At 43.2% G+C, this 26,892-nt stretch overlaps 3 protein-coding genes across 5 annotated transcripts in view; 2 read left to right on the top strand and 1 right to left on the bottom strand.

Moving 5' to 3' along the window:
* Positions 1 to 1,277: 1,277 nt before the first annotated feature.
* On the bottom strand, positions 1,278 to 11,558 carry haus2 (HAUS augmin like complex subunit 2). Of its 2 annotated transcripts, XM_055863938.1 has the most exons (7): positions 7,535 to 7,932; positions 7,116 to 7,240; positions 3,712 to 3,807; positions 3,421 to 3,490; positions 3,112 to 3,244; positions 2,834 to 2,942; positions 1,278 to 2,520 (listed from the first exon to the last, which is right to left on the bottom strand). In XM_055863938.1, exons 2-7 carry the CDS (start codon positions 7,200 to 7,202, stop codon positions 2,404 to 2,406), a joined length of 612 nt encoding a protein of 203 aa, XP_055719913.1. In that variant the 5' UTR covers positions 7,203 to 7,240; positions 7,535 to 7,932; the 3' UTR covers positions 1,278 to 2,403. The 2 variants fall into 2 exon arrangements, with proteins under 2 accessions (XP_055719913.1, XP_055719914.1); XM_055863939.1 differs by lacking the exons at positions 7,116 to 7,240; positions 7,535 to 7,932 and adding an exon at positions 11,528 to 11,558.
* Positions 6,625 to 23,228, top strand: LOC129812041 (leucine-rich repeat-containing protein 57-like). Of its 2 annotated transcripts, none has more exons than XM_055863937.1 (6): positions 6,625 to 6,729; positions 11,612 to 11,845; positions 12,023 to 12,158; positions 12,355 to 12,623; positions 20,008 to 20,193; positions 20,698 to 23,228. In XM_055863937.1, the coding sequence occupies exons 2-6, from the start codon at positions 11,762 to 11,764 to the stop codon at positions 20,737 to 20,739; spliced, it is 717 nt and encodes a 238-aa protein (XP_055719912.1). In that variant the 5' UTR covers positions 6,625 to 6,729; positions 11,612 to 11,761; the 3' UTR covers positions 20,740 to 23,228. The 2 variants fall into 2 exon arrangements, with proteins under 2 accessions (XP_055719912.1, XP_055719911.1); XM_055863936.1 differs by lacking the exon at positions 6,625 to 6,729 and adding an exon at positions 10,879 to 11,286.
* Positions 23,229 to 23,956: 728 nt separating this feature from the next.
* LOC129812040 (tyrosine-protein kinase receptor TYRO3-like) overlaps positions 23,957 to 26,892 on the top strand; it is a 33,203-nt gene continuing 30,267 nt past the window's right edge. The window contains exon 1 of the mRNA XM_055863934.1: positions 23,957 to 24,602. Within this exon, the coding sequence (XP_055719909.1) occupies positions 24,545 to 24,602 (58 nt within the window). The 5' untranslated portion in view covers positions 23,957 to 24,544. The remainder of the gene's footprint in view (positions 24,603 to 26,892) is intronic.

Genomic DNA, 26,892 nt, shown 5'->3' with positions numbered 1-26,892 from the left:
GAGTATTCTTGAGTACGACGCTAAAAGCTTGGCACACTTGTAGTTGAGGAGTTTCTCCCACTCTTCTCTGCAGATCCTCTCAAGCTCTGTCAGGTTGGATGGGGAGCATTGCTGCACATCTATTTTCAGGTCTCTCCAGAGATGTTCGATCGGGTTGAAGTCCGGGCTCTGGCTGGGCCAAGCAAGGACATTCAGAGACTTCTCCTGAAACAACTCCTGCAATGTCTTGGCTGTGTGCTTATGGTCATTGTCCTGTTGGAAGGGGGAAAACTTTACCCCAGTCTGAGGTCCTGAGCAGGATTTCATCAAGGATCTCGCTGGACTTTGCTCCGTTCATCTTTGCCTCGATGCTGACTAGTCTCCCAGTCCCTGCTGCTGAAAAACATCCCCACAGCATGATGCTGCCACCACCATGCTTCACCGTAGGGATGGTGCCAGGTTTCCTCCAGAAGTGACGCTTGGTATTCAAGCCAAAGAGTTCAATCTTGGTTTCATTAGACCAGAGAATCTTGTTTCTCATGGTCTGAGAGTCTTTAGGTGCCTTTTGGCAAACTCCAAGCGGGCTGTCATATGTCTTTTACTGAGGAGTGGCTTCCGTCTGGCCACTCTACCAGAGGCCTGATTGGTGGAGTGCTACAGAGATGGTAGTCCATCTCCAGAGGAACTCTGTCAGAGTGACCATCGGGTTCTTGGTCTCCTCCGTTTGGCCGGGCGGCCAGCCTTAGGAAGAGCCTTGGTGTTTTCAAACTTCTTCCATTTAAAAATGATGGAGGACACGGTGTTATTTGGGACCTTCAATGCTGCGCCTCGACACAATCCTGTCTCGGAACTCTACGGACATCTCCATTGACTTCATGGCTTGGTTTTTGCTCCGACATGCACGGTCAACTGTGGGACCTTATATAGAAAGGTGTGTGCCTTTCCAAATCATGTCCAATCAATAAAATGTATCACAGGTGGACTCCAATCAAATTGTTGAAACATCAAGGATGATCAATAGAAACAGGATGCACCTGAGCTCAATTAAGTCTCATAGCAAAGGGTCTGAATACTTACTTATGTAAAGGTATTTTTGTTTTTTATTTTGAATACATTTACAAAAATGTCTAACAACCTGTTTACACTTTGTCATTATGGGTTATTGTGTCTAGATTGCTGAGGATTGTTATTTATTTAATCCATTTTAGAATAAGGCTGTAACATAACAAAATGAGGAAAAAGTCAAGGGGTCTGAAAACTTTCCAAAGGCACTGTACATAGTGAACAGCAAGGAAACAGATTGTTACATTCACTTTATTGCTTTTGGCTCTGACTCTACGGCTCTCACAGTCACACTGTAGTCATGATAGATGTGAAGTTTAAATAAATGTTTTCATGTGCACTGTACAAGTGTATCTGTCTGAATTTATGGATCTTTTTCCAACTCTGCTTAAGTCTAGTTGTGTGTTTCAGTTGTGTCCACAAAGTCTTGGCAATAAAGTACGCTCTTCACCAGTATTTTCCCTCTCTTGTCCTTATTCTCATCTCATAAACACCCATCAACAATGGAATTCTGTGTGTGTTTAATAGTTACGAGAGAGTAAAGTGTAATTCAGAGTCCACAGATGAGATAGCCCCATTGTGATTTTTTTGTTGTTTTACTTTTACCCCTCTTTCTCGCCAACTTCGTGATATCCAATTGGTAGTTAGTCTTGTCCCATCGCTGCAATTCCCCTAAGCTCCGACGTCAGCTTGCAGATGCCTGGCCCACAACAAGGAGTCGTTAGAGCGCGATGGGACAAGGAAATCCCGGCCAACCAAACCCTCCCCTAACACCGATGATGCTGGACCAATTGTGTGCCTCATGGGTCTCCCGGTCACGGCCGTGACACAGCCTGGGATCAAACACGGGTCTGTAGTGACGCCTCAAGCAATGCGATGCAGTGCCTTAGACCGCTGCGCCAATCGGGAGGTCTCATTGTGACATAGCTACTCGGCTCCATCATCCGCAGGGTACGCAGTCCAAATATTAACAAGATAGATTTATTTACAAAGATACCATTAGTTCGAATCAAAATGAACAAAGATTTTAAAAAAGCACATTAAGGGGAATGTTGTAAAGTAACACAACACCCATTCTCTCTGAATGAGACATTTGTCAAACATTTTCAGAACACATAATCCTCGTCATGTATAACTGACAAATGTGCATTGAAGGGTTCTGAACGGTTTGACTTGGGTTGCGTCCCGATTCTCCACCCTTCTCCCAAAGTGTTTACTTGCACACTACAATTTATAATAATGGATTTGAAAGCAGTGGATTCGTGTAAACACTGGCTGTAGGGAGTTTCCACCCTTGTTGAATCCATGACAGGCAAGTGCACACTTCAGGAAAAAGATGGAGAATTGGGACTCACATTGCTCTCAGGTAGTGATGTCATTGATGGAAGTGCTGCTGTTTTGACTTCTCCACTGTAGAATCTGTTTGGAGAGTCTTTCCACCTCTGTCACCTGGGCTAGGAGCTGAGCTATGCCATTGTTCTGAGAAAGAGGGAGTACAACGCATAAAATTAACATGAACAATCACAGTACAGTATTAATAATAATATGTGCCATTCTGGCTCAGACAATGTTTACCTACTACCATTAGCTAGTATAAATTAAAAAACCTGAAAAGTGTGTTATTATTCTGGGGTAAGGGGTAGGCTTGTAAAATAAGAGGATAAAAAGGGGTCAAGAGGAAGATACTGTACAAAACGTAGCTACATGCATTCTACTAAACACAACCCATGGCAGAGTTTAGGACTTGCAATACATTTGGCCTGGGGATAGGGTTTTGACTGAAAGAACTCACCAGATTGCTCATGGAATCATCAATGGTGGGAATAGAACGAACAGTGCTTATCTTTGCCTCCAAGTTCTCAATGAAGTCCACCACCATCCTCATGACCTCCACCACATATCTATAAAACAGGACCATCGTTCCTCTGTTAACTGGGAGAATACAACTAAAAAAGGTACACTCAGCAATATAACATCATCATACACATCAGGGCATCTTCCTGTGTACATAATTCAAGAATATTGTAAACACAGTGTTGTCAGTACATGCAAAAATAAAAGGTAGCTCACCTGTGAAGATCTGCCTCTACGGGCAGGTTAGTCTGACACAATGGTTTCATCAGTCTTCGGCGAAGGCTTGCCTGTTCTCTCAGCACATCTTGCAGATGGGAGGTGAATTGCTGCAATGATGTAAACCTTTGACCTATAAGAAACAAATTAAAATATTAAATTATGACCAGACAATTACATCAAAGTCTGGCTGTGTCCCTCCAAACAGTGTACGCATTAAACGTGTTTGTATCTGACAATGTTGCTACATACTACCTACCTTTTGAATCTCAAGACACCACAAAGCAAAAGTACCACATCCCCACTTACTCAAATAAAATCTGTGAGTGACATCTGCGCTTTCTTTTTCCAACTTCAACAACTCCATTTCTAGATTGATCTAAAACAAATAGAACTAAGTTAGGTAAATGCATATCTCTGCATCAAACAGGACAGGTGTCTGGCACCAAACCTGGATTGTAGTCACTAGGCACCAAATGGAAGAAAACGGACTGGAACAGGGAGGGACTACCTGAACATGTTCAATAAACTTGTTTTCTTGCTATATGTTTTGCTATTATGTGTACTAATTAATACAAGAATACCTGTTTGTAGCGTTACCTTGTCAAGCTCCCGTTCCATAGTGATGAGCTGTTCAGCTTCCAGGAGATGTGGGGAAAAGACATGGGGTTCTCTAGGGACAGAATCAACATCCTCCTGTAAGGAAAGAGACTATGCTTAGTGTGGTGGGCTAGGATATCGGTAGAAAAGCAACTACAGTTCATTCGGAAAGTATTCAGACCCCTTCACCTTTTACACATTTTGTTGCATTACAGCCAGATTCTAAAATGGATTACATTGTTTTTTCCCCCTCATCAATCTACACGCAATACCCCATAACGACAAAGCATACCGTTTTTTAATTTTTAATTTACAAATATCATATTTACATGAGTCTTCAGACCCTTTACTCAGTACTTTGTTGAAGCACCTTTGGCAGCGATTACAGCCTCGAGTCTTCTTGGGTATGACGCTACAAGCTTGGCACACCTGTATTTGGGGACTTTCTACCATTCGTCTCTGCAGATCCTCTCAAGCTGTCGTCAGGTTGGATGGGGAATGTCACTAGCTATTTTCAGGTCTCTCCAGAGATGTTTGATCGAGTTCAAGTCGGGCTCTGGCTGGGCCACTCAAGGACATTCGGAGACTTGTCCCGATGCCACTCCTGCATTGTCTTGGCTGTGTGCTTTGGGTCATTGTCCTGTTGGAAAGTGAAGTGAACCCCCAGTCTGAGGTCCTGAGCGCTCTGGAGCAGGTTTTCATTAAGGAGTGCTCTGTACTTTGCTTCGTTTATCTTGATCCTAACTAGTCTCCCAGTCCCTGCTGCTGAAAAACATCCCCACAGCATGATGCTGCCACCACCGTGCTTCACCGTAGGGATGGCATTGGCCAGGTGATGAGCGGTGCCTGGTTTCCTCCAGATGTGACGCTTGGCATTCAGGCCAAAGAGTTCAATCTTGGTTTCATTAGACCAAAGAATCTTGTTCCTCAAATAAAACTTTATTTGTCACATGCGCCAAATACAAAAAGTATAGACTTTACTGTGAAAATGGTCTGAGAGTCCTTTAGGTGCCTTTTGGCAAACACCAAGTGGGCTGTCATGGGCCTTTTACTGGAGTGGGTTACATCTGGCAATTCTACGATAAAGGCTTGATTGGTGGAGTGCTGCAGAGATGGTTGTCTCCACAGAGGAACTCTGGAGCTCTGTCAGTCCTATTTAGTCTAGTAGCGAAGGGTCTGAATACTTATGTAAATAAGGTAATAAAATATGAGGGGGAAAAAAATCGAAAACCGTTTTCGCTTTGTCATTATGGCGTAGATCGATGAGGAAAAATAAGGCTGTAACGTAACAAAATGTGGAAAAAGTGAAGATGTCTGAATACTTTCCAAATGCACTGCATACACTCTTCTTCAAGGGTACCCAAACAATCCTCCTAGAGATGGCAACATTCTTGAATACTTTTGCTCCAAAAATATCTAATTAAGCTATAAGCCTAAGGAGGTTTTGGTATATGGCCAATATACCACAGCCAAGGCCTGTCTTTATGTATGATGCAACGAGGAGTGCCTGGATACAGCCCGTAGCCATGGTATATTGACCATATACCACAAAACCCTGAGGTACCACTATTATAAACGGGTTACCAACACAATATGAACAGTAAACAAGTAATTTTGTGTCATATCCATGGTATATTTAGTCAATAAGGCAAGAGGTGTGGTATATGACCAATATACCACGGCTAAGGGCTGTTCTTATGTAAGACAACATGGCATCCAGCAGGATCCAGGCATTCCAGGATATTGTGGTATATGGCCAACATACCATGGCTGAGGTGCCTTTTCACTATTATAAACTGGTTACATAATTAGACCAGTAAATCTTATATATTTTTTGTCATACCAAAGGTATACGGTGTGATATACCACGGCTTTCAGCCAACCAACATTCAGGTCTCGAACCACCCGGTTTATAATTAAGCAATAAGGCACGGGGGGGTGTATATGGCCAATATACCACGGCTAAGGGCTGTTCTTAGGCAAGACGCATTGCGGAGTGCCTGGACACAACCCTTAACAGTGGTATATTGGCCATATACCCCCCACCACAACTCCCCGAGGTGCCTTATCACTATTATAAACTGGTTACCAACGTAATTAGAACAGTAAAAATATATGTTGTGTCATAAACGTGGTATACGGTCTGATATACCACTGCTGTCAGCCAATCAGCATTCAGGGCTCGAACCATCCAGTTTATAATCTGTGTTATACCACGGTGTAGGTGTGTTTTGCACCAGGTGAAAGTTGATTGCATTCATTTTGGAATCGGGCTGCCTTCCAGGCGTGAGCCAAGTGACCGGTTCAAAGACCAAGGTGAAGTCAGCTCAAAACAAAAGTGACATAGGAGCACGTGGAGTAATGAGTAGGATTCTGTGGGCGGTGCATGCATACTTTTGCTCCAGCCCTGTTAAAACTCAAATTGAATCAGTTAATCAAGGTCCTGGTGAGCTACTGTACTAGCTAGTAGAAGGATGTTTTCGATTATAAACCCCAGTAGTTTGGGTATGGGTAGTATGTGATGGGAAGTTCAGATCTTTTTACTGACTCCGATCTTTGACCCGTTCAGTCAAAAGAACAAATCTTTCGACTAATTTTGTTCATTTGAGTCAGTTATGCCCAGAGCACGATGAACTTAAAACTCCAGGCATGATTCTACAAGCCTCTCGTTTACGTCTTTCAACTAAGGTGGCTTATTGAAGCTGTCATTTGTGACTGAGACTTGTAAACGTGTTTAAATAATGCACGTGTTGATTGCTAGGCATACAAAAAAGATTGTCTTGATAATTTTGAAACGAGGTCTAGTTGGGGTGGGTATAATTTGTGGAACGTTCCAACAGGAAGCTGTTCCAAAAACGTAAAGTACAAGGATGCCAACAAACAACACATACAAAGTAGCATGATCAATTCACCTAGCTTACTAGCTGCCGAATAGGCATCAACTCTCCGCGTAGTTATTTCTTAATGTTTGTACATTGGCTACCAGAGTGAGGACAGACATTTTTCGGAATACACGTGGTGAGTGAAACACTTTGAAATAGCACACTTCCTACTCGGTATCTTATTCTGCCGCGATACAACTTTGTATGGGTTGTTTGTTGGCAACCTTGCTATTTACGAAGTTTTTGTAACAGATTCCTGTTGGAACGTTCCACAAATTATACCCACCTGTCTAGCTGTGTCCACAACCAGACTAGATTGTGAACGACTCTTTGCGGAATGTATTTGTTGACTGTAGTGAGGGTGATAAGCAGCGCAATGTCTTTCGCGAACTGCAGGCCCCCAACGATTAGTTCTCGAATTTGAGGCTGTGTCCATAACGTTCAATAATAAATGAATTGCATTCCCTCTTGCACCATGCCCGTTGAATTAGTTAAAAACACTCCTGCTCGGCATGCACTCACCTGGGAAAGAACACCCGAGGCGACGCACCTGGTCAAAAGACTTGCAACTGGTGTCACTGAATAAGGAGCAATGTCCCACGGATTCATTCGTAAGAGTGGTGGGGTCAACCTTGGAAAATATGTGGCTGTAAAAAAGCAAAGTTTCGTACTCAATATAACAAGCAAATCTTAGTTAGCTAGTTAACGTTATACTATCTAGTGCTGTACGTAGCTAGTTAGTGTCCATTAACGTTACACACTCGGATTCGCAGAGGCTAGCAATGTTATGCTAGCTAACGTTACTGTTAGCTAACTAAGAAAACAACTTTGTCTACGTTAAGATAGAAAACCTAATTTTACACATTCCCACAACTACTAGTTTATTATATAGCTACCCATATACACCAACATCTTTTACAGTGTAAGTAAATTTTTCTTACCAATTTTCGACAAATAATTTTTTCAAATGTAGCCCGCCGATGTTGTAGTTCCTTTGGTGAAGAAATGACTTCCGGACTTCCCGCTCTAACGTTACTGTAGTGATGTGCAGTTCACGAACGATTCGTTATTTTTGAACGACTCCTTTTACTGACTCAGGTCATGATTCATTTTTCTGAGTGACTCGTTCATTTTAGTCGTTCGTTTGACCCGAGTTTGCTAGATGATACGCTCCTCCGGCAGTGGCTACAGAGATGGTCTCCGACTCTGTCATGTGCGCGCAGGAAAATAGATCATGAGCATAGAAAAGAAAAATACATGTTTTGAAGTAATTGATCAGGCATGGTGCAAGAGGGAATGTAATATTGAATGTTATGGACACAGCCTCGAACTCGAGAACTAATCGTTGTGGGCCTGCAGTTCGCGAAAGCCATTGCGCTGCTTATCACCCTCACCCACCCTCAAGCAATGCTTTCCGCCAAGAGTTGTTCACAACCTAGTCTGGTTGCGGCCTCAACTAGACAATCTTATCTGTATGCCTAGCAATCAAAAATATGCATTATTTAAACACGTTTACAAGTCTGTCACAAATGACAGCTCCAATAAACCCCCTATGTTGAAAGACGTAAACGAGAGGCTTGTAGAATCATGCCTCGAGTTTTAAATTCATCGTTCGCGGACAGGGTGTCATGCGTGCTCTGGGCATAACTGACTCAAATGAACGAAATTAGTCGAAATATTCATTCTTTTGACTGAACGAGTCGAAAAGATCTGAACTTCCCATCACATTCCTGCCAATACACAGAACCGGCAAATGTGGGTCCGTTCGCGTAAAAGAGCCGGCTCATTTGGCTCCCAAAAGGCTCTTTGTTCAAAATGCTTAACAATTAGTGTTGCGCTATTAACCAATATTTCGCTTTTTTTTAAACAACTAATTTACCGACTTCGGTTCAATTACTTGAATTCCATTTAGTTTGTGATATGTGATCCTGACGTGCCGTTTCTCTAAAGAGAAATCAAGTCGAGAACTATGTGGAACGCTGGGCTGACGGGAGTTCTAGTTTCCATTAAGCAAATATTCAACCTAGTTCAGCGCAGAAATTTGGTAATTAAGCACTATGACCATAATCCATTGCGCCATTTTTTCCGGCTCAATAGATTTAGACTACGCGAAGCGAGAGGTTTCACTCTCGCCAAAATATATCCAAAATAAACCCAATGCGTTTTTATGGGTTTATTTTGGACCTGAGCTTGTCGCCTGCCTTCCGCTTTTGGGACACCGACTCCCATTGTTAGACATGATCGTCTCGTCATTGTTCACAGATCTCTGGACGGATACACATTTACGCCTGCTAAATTATGTAAAATACACACATGAGAGGTGAATTTAGCCTACACAACACAACGACGAGAGGGACAGACAGTTCGTGAAAGTATACCTTATCTACTTTGAAGAACTAGCTCTGCAGTACAATAGACAGGCTAGCTAAATAGGATGACTAAATACAGTATTTATATGTTTTATTTAACCATTTAACTAGGCAAGTAATTTAAGAACAAATTCTTATTTACAATGACGGACTACCAAAAGGCCTCCTGCGGGGATGGGGGCTGGGATTAAAATATATATGACAAAACGCACATCAAGACAAGAGACAACGTGACATAAATAGAGACCTAAGACAACACTACATAAAGAGAGACCTAAGACAACAACATAGCAAGGCAGCAACACATAACACAACATGGTAGCAGCACAAAACATGGTACAAACATTATTGTGTTGTTGTGTTGAACTTGACATAGAGTAACATTTGTGTGTGAGTGAGGGAGATTATTACATTTTTTACTCAGTGAACATCATTTTTTTTGGTGCACTTGATCGATGTCTACTATAGTGGCCAGTATAATAGAGCAAAAATAGAATGCCTGTTTCATTCTATTTCTACTTTAAGACGTTTTTTTCCCAAGTGCAATATTTAGATGTGTGTGGTCACAAGTGTTCTATTATATTTTCATTTAACCAAGTTGGTTAAGGATAAATTCTTATTTACAATGACAGCCTACCGGGGAACAGTGGGTGGACTTAGGCTGGATCCTTTCTTGAAATGCAGGTTAACTAATTTAACAACAAAGAATATGATCTACATGAATGCCGGATTGTTCAGGGGCAGAACAAAATATTTTTACCTTGTCAGCTCTGGGATTTGAGCCATGGCAGCTCAGGGATTCAATCCAGCAACCTTTCGGTTACTGGCCCAATGCTCTAACCACTAGGCTACTTGATGCCCTTATTATAAAGGCTGTCATGGCTAACTGTAATATTATTGTATTGTTTTTTCTCTGAACTTGTGTCATTTTCAGTAAAGTCTAGGCAACAAATAACATTGGGTTGCTTTTACACACAGAGACTGATCATGTAGATCATATTTTTTGTTGTTTAATTAGTTAAAACCTGCATTTCAAGAAAGGATCCAGCCTAAGTCATAAGAAATTAGCATTTTAAAGCTGATATTTTTTTATTTATTTTTATCCCCCATAGTAGGGATGTTTCAGTGTAAAAAAAAAGTATCACCTTTTTGGGCCCTCGCTTGTTTGCATCCCTGCTTTATACACTGCACTCTTTGAAAGAGGTAGTTAGCAAACCAGGCCAAAGACCCCTTCAGAGACACCAATACGCTGCCGGCCCACAAGAATGGAATGGTTTACCTTATCAAAAGCTTTGGCTAGTCAATAGAAATAGCATCACAACATTGCTTAGAATCAAGGGCAATAGTGACATCATTGAGGACCTTTAAGGTTGCAGTGACACATCCGTAACCTGAGTATGGGAGCACATAATGTTAGATTGCCTGGCTGGCTGACTGCTACTGCCTGAGCAGAGATGATTACTTTAAGGAATTCAAAATAATTCATCAAATATAAGTAATATACACAACTGACATTTTTATTATTTCATATTTTTCTATTGATGTCTACCCAATGTGTACCTGACAGAGACAATTCAATATTTTCAATGCTTTGGCAATGAATGTTCACTATTTCTGGTTTAGGAATTCCTATTAAAAAGCTCTAAAATCATTGTAACGTCATTATTTCATAAAATAATCAAACTGAAATCGGATTCTTTTTTTAATAGTCAAATACAAACCGACCTCAAAAAAACAATAATCCCTCTGCAATATTAAACATCGACCTAGACGTTCTAGACCCATGAAGAAAATGCAAATATCCAATATAAAACCCAAAAGGTAGGCTACCATTATGTCAAATCGTGAAATTCGCGTTCAATACTTTTTTTACTGACCAAATTATTATATATTTTTTACGCAATACAAACAAACAAAAATTCAGCGTAGACCAGATTGACGCTCTCCCCACTATTTATTGTTCATGCAGTGAGGATTCACCCTCTTTAGATAATTATTTTGTAATTTATCTGCAGCAACAACAACAAAAAATAGCTCAAAAAGCAGTAGTACCAGTATGCAAATCAGGGAGCCGAATGAACGGCTTTCTAATCTATGCATCCAAAAGATCCGTTCGCGAACGAACCATCACTACAAACTGCTAGCTTCCCAGCGACATGTTTGTTGTTGTTCGAGATGCAGGATTAGCTACAGTATGTCCTAGGCGACTAGCTAATTGTTTAGGTTTGACTAGTTCAACAATCCCCATAGTTATATGTTCCTAATATGTTAGTTACCATTTGCGGACACGTACTGCACGAGAAGGACTTAAAACAGCCCACAAGGTAAATAACGTTAACAGTTAACTACTGTAAACAAATCCCAGTTGGTCTTACTCGCTAGCTATGCTAACATCCTCTAAATATTTACCATAATTTGGGAAAATTGTATTTGAAAGTACAGATATATATTACCCTTTGCTGCTAATAGTACTTCTAAAGTCAATCATTTGCATGAATGTCTCAAAGTTTGCCTCAGACAGTAAGTAGTAAGATAGCTAGCAGCAGTGGCTAACCAACTTCTTACCTCATGATCCTTCTTTCCTTGCTTGTCAGCTAATGCCTAAAGGCCTACAGCCGTGATTAATACAAAATCAATGATCTCTTTCAGGGGCCACACTGAAAACCAAGTAGCAGGCAGACCCACATTATCTGGCACCACCATCATAATAATAGGTTAGATAATTACAAGTGTGTGACTTACTGTCGAGTTGAAGACCATCACTTAGGAGGACCACATCACCAGGTAACTACAACAAAGATGGGGAACAATGCAATCAAAGCCCATCTGGAGAACTCACAGAAGACTGGGATCTTTCAGCTGACAGGGAAAGGCCTTCCTGAGGTAACAGTCATACATACACACACACAGTGCCCATCCTATAGTCTGCCTGTTATAATGTCCACACTCCACAACAGCCTTTTAACTGGTGCTTTGTTTATTTAGCCGAATACCATTCAGTTGTGGTTTTTGTCTTGGTCGGTTTGACTGTATGTATTTTTTGCCACTAATGTATTTCAGTTCCCCGAGGAGCTCCAGAGGTTGACTGGAAACCTACGGACTGTAGATCTGTCCTCCAACAAGATTGAAGTGCTACCTGCTGCCATAGGAAACTTCCTTCAGATGAAGAGTCTGACTTTAAACTTTAATAAACTCAGTAAGTGGTTGTTGCATCCTCAACGTTACCGTCTGTCACACGACAGCATCTGTTGACAAATTTTCAAAACTTTGCTTTCACTGAATAATGAATGACCATTACGCGCATTGATTATTGATGTGCGTTCATCTGCTTCAATCAATCTCTTTAGCTAGGCTATATATTAAGTGTGTGTGTGTGTTTTGTGTGTACACAGCAAGTCTCCCAGATGAAATTGGAAAGTTGAAGAAACTAGAGACTCTTTTGCTGAACGGGAACCACCTGACGCAGCTCCCTAGCACTGTAGGACAGTTGAAAGCGTTGCGCACCCTCAGCCTGTCAGGGAACAAATTCCGGGAGTTTCCTGCTGGCCTTGGCTCCCTACGACACCTGGACGTTCTGGACCTGTCCAAGAACCACATCCAGGTGGTGCCTGCTGAGGTGGCGGCCTTGCAGGCCATTGAGATCAATCTCAACCAGAACCAGGTAATCAGGCGTTTATTGGTGCATCTCAAATGGCACCATATTTATTCAATCAATCAACTTTATCTATAAAGCCCTTTTTACATCAACCGATGTCACAAAGTGCTGTACAGAAACCCAGCCTAAAACCCCAAACAGCAAGCAATGCAGATGTAGAAGCACGGTGGCTAGGAAAAACTCCTTAGAAAGTCCAGAACCTTTGGAAGAAACCTAGAGAGGAACCAGGCTCTGAGGGGTGGCCAGTCCTCTTCTGGCTGCCGGGTGGAGATTATAACAGAAAATGGCCAAGATGTTCAAACGTTCATAGATGACCAGTCGGGTCAGATAATAATAAGCACAGTGGTTGTAGAGGGTGCAACTGGTCAGCACCTCAGGAGTAAATGTCAGTTGGCTTTTCATAGCCGATCATTCAGAGTTAGAGACAGCAGGTGCAGTAGAGAGAGAGTCCAAAACAGCAGGTCCGGGACAAGGTAGCACGTCCAGTGAACAGGTCAGAGTTCCATAGCCGCAGGCAGAACAGTTTCAACTGGAGCAGCAGCATGACCAGGTGGACTGGGGACAGCAAGGAGTCATCAGGCCAGGTAGTCCTGAGGCATGGTCCTAGGGGTCAGGTCCTCGGAGAGAGAATTAGAGGGAGCATACTTAAATTCACACAGGACACCGGATGAGACCGGATAAATACTCCAGATTTAACAGACTGACCCTAGCCCCCCGACACAATGAATTGCAGTATAAATACTGGAGGCTGAGACAGGAGGGGTCGGGAGACACTGTAGCCCCATCCGACGATACCCCTGGACAGGGCCAAACAGGCAGCATATAACCCCACCCACTTTGCCAAAGCACAGCCCCCACACCACTAGAGGGATATCTTCAACCACCAACCTTACTACCCTGAGACAAGGCAGAGTATAGCCCACGAAGATCTCCCCCACGGCATGAACCCGAGGGGGGCGCCAACCCGGATAGGAAGATCACTTCAGTGGCTCAACCCACTCAAGTGAAGCACCCCTCCTAGGGACAGCATGGAAGAGCACCAGTAAGCCAGTGACTCAGCCCCCGTAATAGGGTTAGAGGCAGAGAATCCCAGTGAAGAGAGGGGAACCGGCCAGGCAGAGACAGCAAGGGCGGTTCGTCGCTCCAGTGCCTTTCCGTTCACCTCCACACCCATGGGCCAGACTACACTCAAATCATACTGAAGAGATGAGTCTTCAATAAAGACTTGAAGGTCAAGACTGAGTCTGCATCTCTCACATGGATAGGTAGACCATTCTATAAAAATGGAGCTCAATAGGAGAAAGCTCTGCCTCCAGCTGTTTGCCTAAAAATTCTAGCGACAGTAAGGAGGCCTGCATCTTGTGACTGTAGCGTACGTGTAGGTATGTACGGCAGGACCAAATCGGACAGATAGGTAGGAGCAAGCCCATGTAATGCTTTGTAGGTTAGCAGTAAAACCTTGAAATCCGCCCTAGCCTTAACAGGAAGCCAGTGTAGAGGCTAGCACTGGAGTAATATGATCACATTTTTTGGTTGTAGTCAAGATTCTAGCAGCCGTGTTTAGCACTAACTGAAGTTTATTTTGTGCTTTATCCGGGTAGCCGGAAAGTAGAGCATTGCAGTAGTCTAATCTAGAAGTGACAAAAGCATGGATAAATCTTTTTGCATCATTTTTGGACAGAAAGTTTCAGATTTTTGCTATGTTACGAAGATGGAAAAAAGCTTTCCTTGAAATATTCTTGATAGAGATCAGGGTCCAGAGTAACACCAAGGTCTTTCACAGTTTTATTTGAGATGACTTTACAACCATCAAGAATAATTGTCAGATTCAACAGAAGATCTTTGTTTCTTGGGACCTAGAACTAGCATCTCTGTTTTGTCCGAGTTTAAAAGTAACAAATTTGCCGCCATCCACTTCCTTATGTCTGAAACACAGGCTTCCAAGGAGGGCAATTTGGGGCTTCACCATGTTTAATTGAAATGTACAGCTGTGTATTCCCTACATTTACATTTTAGTCATTTAGCAGACACTCTTATCCAGAGCGACTTATAGTTGGTTTATCTTAAGACAACCAAATATCTCAGTCATAGTAAGTACATTTTTCCTCAATTAACTAGCTTTCAGCAAAGTCGGTGCTAGTACGTGGGGGAAAAAGTAAGGTGCGAGTGTTACTACACAAAAGGAGATGAGGGGTGCTGTGAGATTATTTAAGACACTCTTTGAAGAGGTAGGCTTTCACATGTTTTCAGAAGATGGGCAGTGACTCTGCTGTCCTAGCTTCCGAAAGTTGGTTCCAACATTGGTGTGCCAAGACAGTGAAGAGCTTTGGCTGAGCAGGAGCTGCCCTCCCGTAGGGGTTGTGAGGCCAAGGTATCGGAGGGGGCAGAACGGAGTACTCTGGTTGGGGTATAGGGTTTGAGCATAGCCTGAAGGTAGGGAGGGGCTGTTTCTCTTGCTGCTCTGTAGGCAATTACCATGGTCTTGTAGTGGATGCGAGCTTCGACTGGAAGCCAGTGGAGTAGTCCAGACGGGAGATAACAAGTGCCCGGATTACGACCTCAAATCAAATCAAATTTTATTTGTCACATACACATGGTTAACAGATGTTAATGCGAGTGTAGCGAAATGCTTGTGCTTCTAGTTCCGACAATGCAGTAATAACCAGCAAGTAATCTAACCTAACAATTCCACAACTACTACCTTATACACACAAGTGTAAAGGGATAAAGAATATGTACATAAAGATATATGAATGAGTGATGGTACAGAACGGCATAGGCAAGATGCAGTAGATGGTATAGAGTACAGTATATACATATACATATGAGATGAGTAATGTAGGGTATGTAAACATAAAGTGGCATAGTTTAAAGTGGCTAGTGATACATGTATTACATAAAGATGGCAAGATGCAGTAGATGATATAGAGTACAGTATATACATATACATATGAGATGAGTAATGTAGGGTATGTAAACATTATATTAAGTGGCATTGTTTAAAGTGGCTAGTGGTACATTTTTACATAATTTCCACCAATTCCCATTAATAAAGTGGCTGGAGTTGAGTCAGTATGTTGGCAGCGGCCGCTAAATGTTAGTGGTGGCTGTTTAACAGTCTGATGGCCTTGAGATAGAAGCTGTTTTTCAGTCTCTCGGTCCCTGCTTTGATGCACCTGTACTGACCTCGCCTTCTGGATGATAGCGGGGTGAACAGGCAGTGGCTTGGGTGGTTGTTGTCCTTGATGATCTTTACGGCCTTCCTGTGACATCGGGTGGTGTAGGTGTCCTGGAGGGCAGGTAGTTTGCCCCCGGTGATGCGTTGTGCAGACCTCACTACCCTCTGGAGAGCCTTATGGTTGTGGGCGGAGCAGTTGCCGTACCAGGCGGTGATACAGCCCGACAGGATGCTCTCGATTGTGCATCTGTAGAAGTTTGTGAGTGCCTTTGGTGACAAGCCGAATTTCTTCAGCCTCCTGAGGTTGAAGAGGCGCTGCTGCGCCTTCTTCACAACGCTGTCTGTGTGGGTGGACCAATTCAGTTTGTCCGTGATGTGTACACCGAGGAACTTAAAACTTTCCACCTTCTCCACTACTGACCCGTCGATGTGGATAGGGGGGTGCTCCCTCTGCTATTTCCTGAAGTCCACAATCATCTCCTTTGTTTTGTTGACGTTGAGTGTGAGGTTATTTTCCTGACACCACACTCCGAGGGCCCTCACCTCCTCCCTGTAGGCCATCTCGTCGTTGTTGGTAATCAAGCCTACCACTGTAGTGTCATCCGCAAACTTGATGATTGAGTTGGAGGCGTGCATGGCCACGCAGTCGTGGGTGAACAGGGAGTACAGGAGAGGGCTCAGAACGCACCCTTGTGGGGCCCCAGTGTTGAGGATCAGCGGGGTGGAGATGTTGTTAACTACCCTCACCACCTGGGGGCGGCCCGTCAGGAAGTCCAGGACCCAGTTGCACAGGGCGGGGTCGAGACCCAGGGTCTCGAGCTTGATGACGAGTTTGGAGGGTACTATGGTGTTAAATGCTGAGCTGTAGTCGATGAACAGCATTCTCACATAGGTATTCTTCTTGTCCAGATGGGTTAGGGCAGTGTGGTTGCGATTGCATCGTCTGTGGACCTATTGGGTCGGTAAGCAAATTGGAGTGGGTCTAGGGTGTCCGGTAGGGTGGAGGTGATATGGTCCTTGACTAGTCTCTCAAAGCACTTCATGATGACGGAAGTGAGTGCTACGGGGCGGTAGTCGTTTAGCTCAGTTACCTTAGCTTTCTTGGGAACAGGAACAATGGTTACCCTCTTGAAGCATGTGGGAACAGCAGACTGGGATAAGGATTGATTGAATATGTCCGGAAACACACCAGCCAGCTGGTCTGCGCATGCTCTGAGGACGCGGCTGGAAATGCCGTCTGGGCCTGCAGCCTTGCGAGGGTTAACACGTTTAAATGTTTTACTCACCTCGGCTGCAGTGAAGGAGAGCCCGCAGGTTTTGGTAGCGGGCCGTGTCAGTGGCACTGTATTGTCCTCAAAGCGAGCAAAAAAAGTTATTAAGCCTGTCTGGGAGCAAGACATCCTGGTCCGCGACGGGGCTGGTTTTCTTTTTGTAATCCGTGATTGACTGTAGACCTTGCCACATACCTCTTGTGTCTGAGCTGTTGAATTGCGACTCTATTTTGTCTCTGTACTGGGACTTAGCTAGTTTGATTGCCTTGCGGAGAGAATAGCTACACTGTTTGTATTCGGTCAAGTTTCCGGTCACCTTGCCCTGGTTAAAAGCAGTGGTTCGCGCTTTCAGTTTCACACGAATGCTTCCGTCAATCCACGGTTTCTGGTTTGGGAATGTTTTAATCGTTGCTGTGGGTACGACATCGTCAATGCACTTTCTAATGAACTCGCTCACCGAATCAACATATTCGTCAATGTTGTTGTTGGACGCAATGCGGAACATATTCCAATCCGCGTGATCGAAGCAGTCTTGAAGCGTGGAATCAGATTGGTCGGACCAGCGTTGAACAGACCTGAGCGAGGGAACTTGTTGTTTTAGTTTCTGTTTGCAGGCTGGAAGCAACAAAATGGAGTCGTGGTCAGCTTTTCCGAAAGGAGGGCGGGGGAGGGCCTTATATGCGTCGCAGAAGTTAGTATAACAATGATCCAAGGTTTTACCAGCCCTGGTAGCACAATCGATATGCTGATAGAATTTAGGGAGTTTTGTTTTCAGATTGGCCTTGTTAAAATCCCCAGCTACGATGAATGCAGCCTCAGGGTGTGTGGTTTCCAGTTTACAAAGAGTCAGATAAAGTTCGTTCAGGGCCATCGATGTGTCTGCTTGGGGGGGAATATATACGGCTGTGATTATAATCGAAGAGAATTCCCTTGGTAGATAATGCGGTCGACATTTGATTGTGAGGAGTTCTAGATCAGGTGAACAGAATGACTTGACTTCCTGTATGTTGTTATGATCACACCACGTCTCGTTAATCATAAGGCATACCCCCCCGCCCCTCTTCTTACCAGAAAGATGTATGTTTCTGTCGGCGCGATGCGTGAAGAAACCAGCTGGCATAGGGTCGCCGGCGTCGCATAGGGTCGCCGGCTGGGATCAGATCCATTGTATTGGGTGGAGGGCAAAACACTGGATCCGTTTCGGGAAAGTCAAATTCCTGGTTGGAACGATGGTGAGTTGACGTTGCTCTTATATTCAGTAGTTCCTCCCGACTGTATGTAATGAAACCTAAGATTACCTGGGGTACCAATGTAAGGAATAACACATAAAAAAACAAAATACTGCATATTTTCCAAGGAACGCGAAGCGAGGCGGCCATCTTGGTCGGCGCCGGAAGTAGCGACCTTCGCCACTTCCTGTGTGAGGTAGGGTTATACTCTATGGATGTTGTAGAGCATGAACCTGCAGGAGCGATTTACTGCTTTGATGTTTGCAGAGAACGACAGGGTGTTGTCCAGGGTCACGCCAAGGTTCTTTGCATTCTGGGAGGCGGACAGCGTGGAGTTAACAACCGTGATGGAGAAGTCTTGGACCGGGCAGGCCTTCCACCGGGGGGATGAGCAGCAGCTCTGTCTTGTTGGGGTGGAAGGGCCGACATCCAAGCTAAAATATCTGCCAGGCACGCAGAGATGCGTGTCACCACTTGGGTGTCAGAAGGGGGAAGGAGAAAAGTAGTTGAGTGTCATCTGCATAGCAATGATAAGAAGGACCATGTGAGGATTTGACGGAGCCGACTGACTTGGTGTATAGAGAAGAGAAGAGGGCCTAGAACCGAGCCCTGGGAGACACCAGTAGTGAGAGTAGGTTGTGCAGACACAGACCCTCTCCATGTCATCTGGTAGAAGCAGCCTGCCAGGTAGGATGCAATCCAAGAGTGTGCTGAGCCTGAGACGCCCAGCCCTGAGAGGGTGGAGATGAGGATCTGATGGTTCACAGTGTTAAAGGCACTGTGAAACATCAGACGGAGAGAGTCCGCTTTGGCAGTGTGCAGAGCCTCTGTGACCTGGAGAAGAGCAGTCTTGGTTGATTTACCCGTCTTGAAGCCTGACTGGTTAAGGCCAAGAAGATCGTTCTGAGAGAGATATCGAGAGTTTATCAGAGACGGCACGCTCAAGTTTTTTTTTTCGAAAAATAAGAAAGTGATTCCGGTCTATAGTTTTTGATGTCAGAGGGGTCGAGTGTTAGTTTCTTGAGGAAGGGAGGGATTTTGAAGTCAGAGGGGACGCAGCCAGTAGTCAGGGATGAGGAATGGGAGAAGGTCTCTAGAGATGGTCTGGAGGAGGGGATGGGGCCAAGTGGGCAGGCTGCCAGACTTCACTAGTTGCAGGATTTCATCTGGAGAGAGGGGAGAGAGATCAAGGTATAAGGTTCTGTGTGAGTGGGACCAGTGGACTCAATAGGCTGAGTGAATGAGGAGCGGATGTCGTCTACCTACTTTTCAAAGTGGTTGACAAAGTTGTCCGCAGAGAGGGAGGGGCTGGATGATTAAGGAGTGGGGAGAAGGTGGAAAATAGTTTCCTAGGGTTAGAGGCAGAAGCTTGACATTTTGAGTGATATAAAGTGGCTTTAGCAGCTAATAGATATAGTGCACCAATTTTAACCAGGTTTTTGTATTTCTTTACTTATCTATTGTTTACCTAATACCTATTTTTTTACTTAAAAATTGCGCTGTTGGTTAGGGCTTGTAAGTAAGCATTTCACTGTAACGTCTAAACCTGTTGTGTTCGGCGCACGTGACAAATAAACATTTGTAAACAAAATTTGAGAGAAGTAAGCTTTTTGTGCATATGGAACATTTCTGCAATCTTTTATTTCAACTCATGAAACATGGGACCAACACATGTTGCGTTTTTGTTCTGTGTATATAAATGATGATCCCAGATTTCAGTGGTGTCTGCGGCGGTGTCCACCTGCCAGAGGCTGAAGGTGCTGAGACTGGAGGAGAACTGTCTGGAGCTCACCTCCATCCCTGTGTCCATCCTCACCACCTCCCAGGTGTCCCTGCTCTCCGTGGAGGGCAACCTGTTTGAGGTGAAGAATATGCGTGACCTGGAAGGGTATGAGAAGGTGAGTCGTGAAACAGATGCTTGTTTCTTTGACATTCAGCCCGCTGCTAAATGAATGATCAAGGTTAAAGCAAGGAACAGTCTATGCTGTCATTAATATCTATTGTAAACAAAACAGCTCATGCGTTTTCAAACTCAACTGTTTTAAATATCTTTCCTCCCCATAGTTGACGTAATTTTTGTGAACAGCGTAGAGACAATATACTGTTTCTCAAGAGTGGTGGTCTAGCTAAACAATAATGTGATTTCCTGTTCAATGTTGAGGAGGATCAACTGAAGAAAGTTGTGGTTCAGACTGCTATTCTTTTTCAGTCATAATCCCTGCACTTGACATAATCTGTGGTCAAATATAGCCCCAACCATTAAATATGACCACCTGCCTATTATCATACTCAAATTAGACCACCATTCAGTTCTTACTCAAAGGGCGTATCTCATTTTATCCGTGGTGTCGCAGCCTCAGATGTGCCGATTTGTTAATCTAATTTGTTGTTTACCCCCACAGTACATGGAGCGCTTCACTGCAACCAAAAAGAAATTTGCCTGAACAATAGAAAGAGCATCCCCCTGAGTCCAGCTTGTGATCTACCCTCAAGCACCCTCTCTAAATGGTTGTGGCGTACTACAGTAAATATGGCTTCTGCACTGCTGCGGCAACAGGTTACAACGGAGAAGGACCACTGTAGAGAAGGACTGATCGAGAGCATGCTACAGGACTGCGTATGAAAACAACAGGACACCATTGATGGTTACAGAGAACTATGTGAACGATGGACAGTGCACTCACTTTAATGATATTCATAAATTGCATATTGAATACTTAGCTACTAATTTCTGACCGAAATGTTGTCTTAAGTTATTTAACCGAAGCAGGTTATTTGTATAGTACAGTCGTGGCCAAAAGTTGAGAATGACACACATATTTATTTTCAAAGTCTGCTGCCTCAGTGTCTTTAGATATTTTTGTCAGAGGTTACTATGGAATAGTGAAGTATAATTAAAAGCATTTCATAAGTGTCGAAGGCTTTTATTGACAATTACATGAAGTTGATGCTAAGAGTCAATATTTGCAGTGTTGACCCTTCTTTTCCAAGACTTTTGCAATCTTCCCTGGCATGCTGTCAATTAACTTCTGAGTCACATCCTGACTGATGGCAGCCCATTCTTGCATAATCAATGCTTGGAGTTTGTCAGAATTTGTGGGTTTTTGTTTGTCCACCCGCCTCTTGAGGATTGACCACAAGTTCTCAATGGGATTAAGGTCTGGGGAATTTCCTGGCCATGGACCCAAAATATTGATGTTTGGTTCCCCGAGCCACTTAACACTTTTGCCTTATGGCAAGGTGCTCCATCATGCTGGAAAATGCATTGTTCGTCACCAAACTGTTCCTGGATGGTTGGGAGAAGTTATTCTCGGAGGATGTGTTGGTACCATTCTTTATTCATGGATGTGTTCTTAGGCAAAATTGTGAGTGTGCCCACTCCCTTGGCTGAGAAGCAACCCCACACATGAATGGTTTCAGGATGCTTTACTGTTGGCATGACACAGGACTGATGGTAGCGCTCACCTTGTCTTCTCAGGACAAGCTTTTTTCCAGATGCCCCAAACAATCGTAAAGGGGATTCATCAGAGAAAATGACTTTACCCCGGTCCTCAGCAGTCCAATTCCTGTACCTTTTGCAGAGTATCAGTCTGTCCCTGATGTTTTTCATGGAGAGAAGTGGCTTCTTTGCTGCCCTTCTTGACACCAGGCCATCCTCCAAAATATTTACCTCACCATGCATGCAGATGCACTCACACCTGCCTGCTGCCATTCCTGAGCAAGCTCTGTACTGGTGGTGCCCTGATTCCGCAGCTGAATCAACTTTAGGAGACGGTCCTGGCGCTTGCTGGACTTTCTTGGGCGCCCTGAAGCCTTCTTCACAACAATTGAACCGCTCTCCTTGAAGTTCTTGATGATCCGATAAATGGTTGATTTAGGTGCCATCTTTTACTGGCAGCAATATCCTAGCCTGTGAAGCTCTTTCTGTGCAAAGCAATGATGATGGCACGTGTTTCCTTGCAGGTAACAGTGGTTGACAGAGGAAGAACAATGATTCCAAGCACCACCCTCCTTTTGAAGCTTCCAGTCTGTTATTCGAACTCAATCAGCATGACAGAGTGATCTCCAGCCTTGTCCTCGTTAACACTAACACCTGTGTTAATGAGAGAATCACTGACATGATGTCAGCTGTTTTTTTGTGGCAGGGCTGAAATGCAGTGGAAATGTTTTTGGGGGATTCAGTTCATTTGCATGGCAAAGAGGGACTTTGCAATTAATTGCAATTCATCTGATCACTCTTCATAACATTCTGGAGTATATGCAAATTGCCATTTTACAAACTGAGGCAGCAGACTTTGTGAAAATTAATATTTGTCATTCTCAAAACTTTTGGCCAGGACTGTACATTGTGCTAAAATGGTCTCTACTGGCGCAGCGGTCTAAGGCACTGCTTCTCAGTACTAGAGGTGTCCCTACAGACCCTGGTTCGAACACGGGCTGTATCACAACCGGCCATGATCGGGAGTACAATAGGGCGGCACACAATTGGTCCAGCGTCGTCTGGGTTAGGGGGAGGGTTTGGCTGGGGTAGATTGCAGTGTAGATTGCCTAAGTGTTACTTTTTTTGCCTGTAAGAGATGGTACCCGTGCTGGTGGGCAGCCAGTGAATGAAAGCTGTAGTACAGAGTTCCAGAATGTCAAAGCAATGCACTACATAGACCCAGAATGAGAGAACTCCTTTATGCTCAGAGGCTTGCTTATTCTTTGGATCTGGAATGGGAAGTCCAATTTTTCTGGTGCTAGGGTCCTGGTCATTTATTTTCAGTTGGAAGAAGGTTCCGCATTTGCAAGCCGCACATAATACGCGGGACCAGAGCTTATTTTTTTTTATGCTGGGAAAGAATGAAGAAAAGCACAGCGTTAATGTAAACCAATCCATTCGACTCTTAGCACGCATACTCTTTATATTAATAAATTATTGGTAGTCTTATTATTTGGACTTGATTTTGTATTATTTATTATCTTCAGTTGATCTGTTGAACACATCCTCACAATTTTTCTAATTTAACTCTAAATCATTTGTCAAAATGTTTTTTGAAAGTGTGATTTATATCAGATAAACACAAAATATGACCACCTCCACTTTTCTCATTTTGACCCGCAAACACGTGTTGATGGATCCTCTTCATTTAACCTGGCAAAGGCCTCTGCATCTCAACCTGTATTACTAGATTGACGACAACCTCAGAGGACCATATCCGTTTTCTAATCAGTGTTGCTCATCAATGTTGCACTTTCTATGAAGGAGGAGCCGCAACAGGCTGTCATTAACAATAAATATAACTTAACATCAGGTGTATTGTAACAGAATACTCTCCATGAGTTATTTCAATATACTGTACTAACAGATTTATGTACAATTACCCAACTTTAATGTTTCATTTTACTGCATTTATTAATGTTTCTATTTAATATTTCAATTGAGTTGTTTCCTTAAATCGGATTCGGTTTTGTTGCCATCCTAGCTTTGTGCGAGTGTACAGTATTCAGACCACTTCACATCCGATTGTCACAACCTTATTTTTGTGTACTACATGCAGTAACCTAATATACCCTGCAACTCATTACAAATTCTCCCATTTAAATATAATAAATACAATTGCCTATGTCTCTATAGGTTCAATAGGTGTTACACGAACAGATTTTGATATTTACTGAGAATCGTTTTTCTCGCGCTCTCTCACTAGGCGGCGGTCATGCACATTGACATTCCTCAGGACACTGAGCGTTTTGTCCTGAGGCTTATTCACTACGATAATTCTGTTGCAAAACGTTTTTCTAACGGAAGCAAACGAGGGACCTAACTCCATTTGTCCAATGGAAACTCGTTTTCGTTAAACGTTTTCCGTTTGGAGTAAACGATTTATGTTGCTAAACAACCGACGTAATGAATACACCCCTGGTGTAGTAGGAGGCTAGAAAAACAACGTGTAAATCACCCTAGACGGAGTCCACGTCAACTTATCTAAAGAAGTGTGGTCGGTTACTTAATGAGGGGAAAGAAAACAACATATACTTTGTTTATCACCACGGACAGGAATTTACTGGTATTTCGGTCTTGGTGAATTGTATCAGCGCGCTTGGGTGAATTGTTCCCTATAAATCTCAAAGTTGTGACTTTCTTGTGCGGAAACCTACTTTGGAGCCACTGCCCGAAGGGACATGTAGCTCAGGGCTTCGACTGTTCAAAACTTCGGAATTCGTATATCTGTGAAAAGAGGCTCAAACTGTGAACCAGATGTTGAAAAGATGACCATTTATCTTTGGATCATACTCTTCTTGGCACAAAGTAGTAGAGCAATCCATGGTAAGTTTGAATAATTATCCATTGACTGCACGACTACTCAGGAATTTCTAATTAGGTTATACTTTAATTAGGCTGAACTCCGTTCAGCGTATGTTTGTCAACAACGAGCGATGTTTCAGGGGTTGATAGTCCAAAACAAGGGACCAGGTCCACCGCTTAGGTGTTCTGCACACAATTGTGTGCTAGTGTAGGGTTTTCTCTCTCCAAAAGTTACAGTATGACTTATAACAACGTTTTTTAATAGGGCATAATAACAAGGGAAGAGTCTGATCATAGCCAGGGAGGGGCACACATTTCTAACTAAGATTAGGTAATTTGCTTATTCCCCACCCAGACCTGGGTCCAAAACATTCGGACAAATACTCAAGTATTTGAGATGTTTAATTGATTTTCGGCTTTGCTGTTTTAGGACTATTTACATTGGCTCCAAATATTTAAAAGGGGACTATTTTTACATAGGCCTAGCAGGAATCATCAACTAGATTCAGTCGCGGTGTCGATTTGTTTTCTGTAGTGGATGGTCGACATAATTACAAATAATTTGTAGAAGGGCAAAAAGCCCAAACAGATATGTTTGACTAAAACATAATCATTTCAAACCTTGCTTACGTGTGTATAAGATCACGTGTCTATCTTTTATGAGTGGGAATACATGGTAACAGATTACTTAAATTAAAATCACTTGGAGCTGATTTCCTGGTGTTTTTAGTCTTATGCCCCCCCCCCATTGTTAAAAAAAAAATGTATATATATTTTTTTTAAACTTGGGGGGCAAATTAAACCACACGGGGGCCAAATGCGGGCCGGCAGTTGGGGAGCCCTGGCCTACAGTATGCATTTGACCCAAGTATTTTCCATAGGCCTATCTAGGCTATTTGACCTAAGTCTTTACCCACCCCCCTTTCTTTTAAATGTATAGAAGGCAGATATGTTATCCTAAAGTAAATAAAGGCCCAGGTGTAGATATTAGTTGGCAGGGGTCTTTACCTCAACAGTATTGTATGTTGATGTATTTCTAAAGCATTTTAAGACTTTTTCTGGTAGATGTTTTCCAAGACCCCTTTTCCATCTGCTTGACAAAAAAAATCTAAGCCTTTGCTTTACAAGACCCCAAAAGTTATTCAATTTGTGTCCCACAAATGGCTCATGTGCAGGACTTTTATTTTGACATGAGGTAAGCAGAGAGGAAGTTGGTCTACAGCAGACCCATGTTTGGAAAGTCTGTTTAATAATATGATCAGTCCACTGATTTTACTACCATATTGCTTTAAGAAACATTGCCTTCTGCCTTGTAATTCTGTTACCAAAAACCCACATATCTGTAAGATATTTTATAGTTTCTCTTACTGAGGAGGAGGGAGGATAATGAAAGTTCACAGAAGTAACAAGTAAAGTTAGATCTACCAACAGTGAAGAGGCGATTGCGGGATACTGGCCTTCTAGGCAGAGTTGCAAAGAAAAATGCATATCTCAGACTGGCCAATAAAAAGAAAAGGTTAAGATGGGCAAAATAACACAGAAGGCCAGCATCTGCCTAGAAGGCCAGCATCCCGGAGTCGCCTCTTAACTGTTGATGTTAAGACTGGTGTTTTGTGGGTACTATTTATTGAAGCTGCCAGTTGAGTACTTGTGAGGCGTCTGTTTCTCAAACTAGACACTCTAATGTACTTGTCCTCTTGCTCAGTTGTGCACTGGGGCCTCCCACTCCTCTTTCTATTCTGGTTAGAGCCAGTTTGCACTGTTCTGTGAAGGGAGTAGTACACAGCGTTGTACGAGATCTTCAGTTTCTTGGCAATTTCTGACATGGAATAGCCTTAATTTCCCAGAACAAGAATAGACTGACGAGTTTCAGAAGAAAGGTCTTTGTTTCTAGCCATTTTGTGCCTGTAATCGAACCCACAAATGCTGATGCTCCAGATACTCAACTAGCCTAAAGAAGGACTGTTTTATTGCTGCTTTAAACAGAACAACAGTTTTCAGCTGTGCTAACATAATTGGAAAAGGGTTTTCTAATGATCAATTAGCCTTTTAAAATGATAAACTTGTGCGGCTCTCCTTTTTTAAGTGTTCCACACCGCTAGCCACCACCTCGCCTAAATAGGTGTGTGTTTCTTTCGCCTCAACTTGGATTAGCTAACACAACGTGCCATTGGAACACAGGAGTGATGGTTGCTGATAATGGGCCTCTGTACGCCTATGTAGATATTCCATAAAAAGTCAGCCGTTTCCAGCTACAATAGTCATTAACAACATTAACAATGTCTACACTGTATTTCTGATCAATTTGGTG

The sequence above is a fragment of the Salvelinus fontinalis genome, chromosome 15 (assembly GCF_029448725.1).
Source record: "Salvelinus fontinalis isolate EN_2023a chromosome 15, ASM2944872v1, whole genome shotgun sequence".
In the NCBI taxonomy this organism is placed as follows: domain Eukaryota; kingdom Metazoa; phylum Chordata; class Actinopteri; order Salmoniformes; family Salmonidae; genus Salvelinus; species Salvelinus fontinalis.
This window is presented reverse-complemented; position numbering and strand designations above follow the sequence as displayed.

What these genes read in the sequence shown, in the direction of transcription:
- haus2 (XM_055863938.1), bottom strand. Translation starts at nt 7,202, where the DNA reads ATGAATCCGTGGGACATTGCTCCTTATTCAGTGACACCAGTTGCAAGT. An exon ending in CACTCACAGATTTTATTTGA is followed by an intron (nt 3,245 to 3,420) that starts GTAAGTGGGGAT and finishes TGTTTCTTATAG; the next exon opens with GTCAAAGGTTTACATCATTG. An exon ending in GTAGAGGCAGATCTTCACAG is followed by an intron (nt 2,943 to 3,111) that starts GTGAGCTACCTT and finishes CCTGTTTTATAG; the next exon opens with ATATGTGGTGGAGGTCATGA.
- LOC129812041 (XM_055863937.1), top strand. Translation starts at nt 11,762, where the DNA reads ATGGGGAACAATGCAATCAAAGCCCATCTGGAGAACTCACAGAAGACT. An exon ending in CAGGGAAAGGCCTTCCTGAG is followed by an intron (nt 11,846 to 12,022) that starts GTAACAGTCATA and finishes AATGTATTTCAG; the next exon opens with TTCCCCGAGGAGCTCCAGAG. An exon ending in ACCTGGAAGGGTATGAGAAG is followed by an intron (nt 20,194 to 20,697) that starts GTGAGTCGTGAA and finishes TTACCCCCACAG; the next exon opens with TACATGGAGCGCTTCACTGC.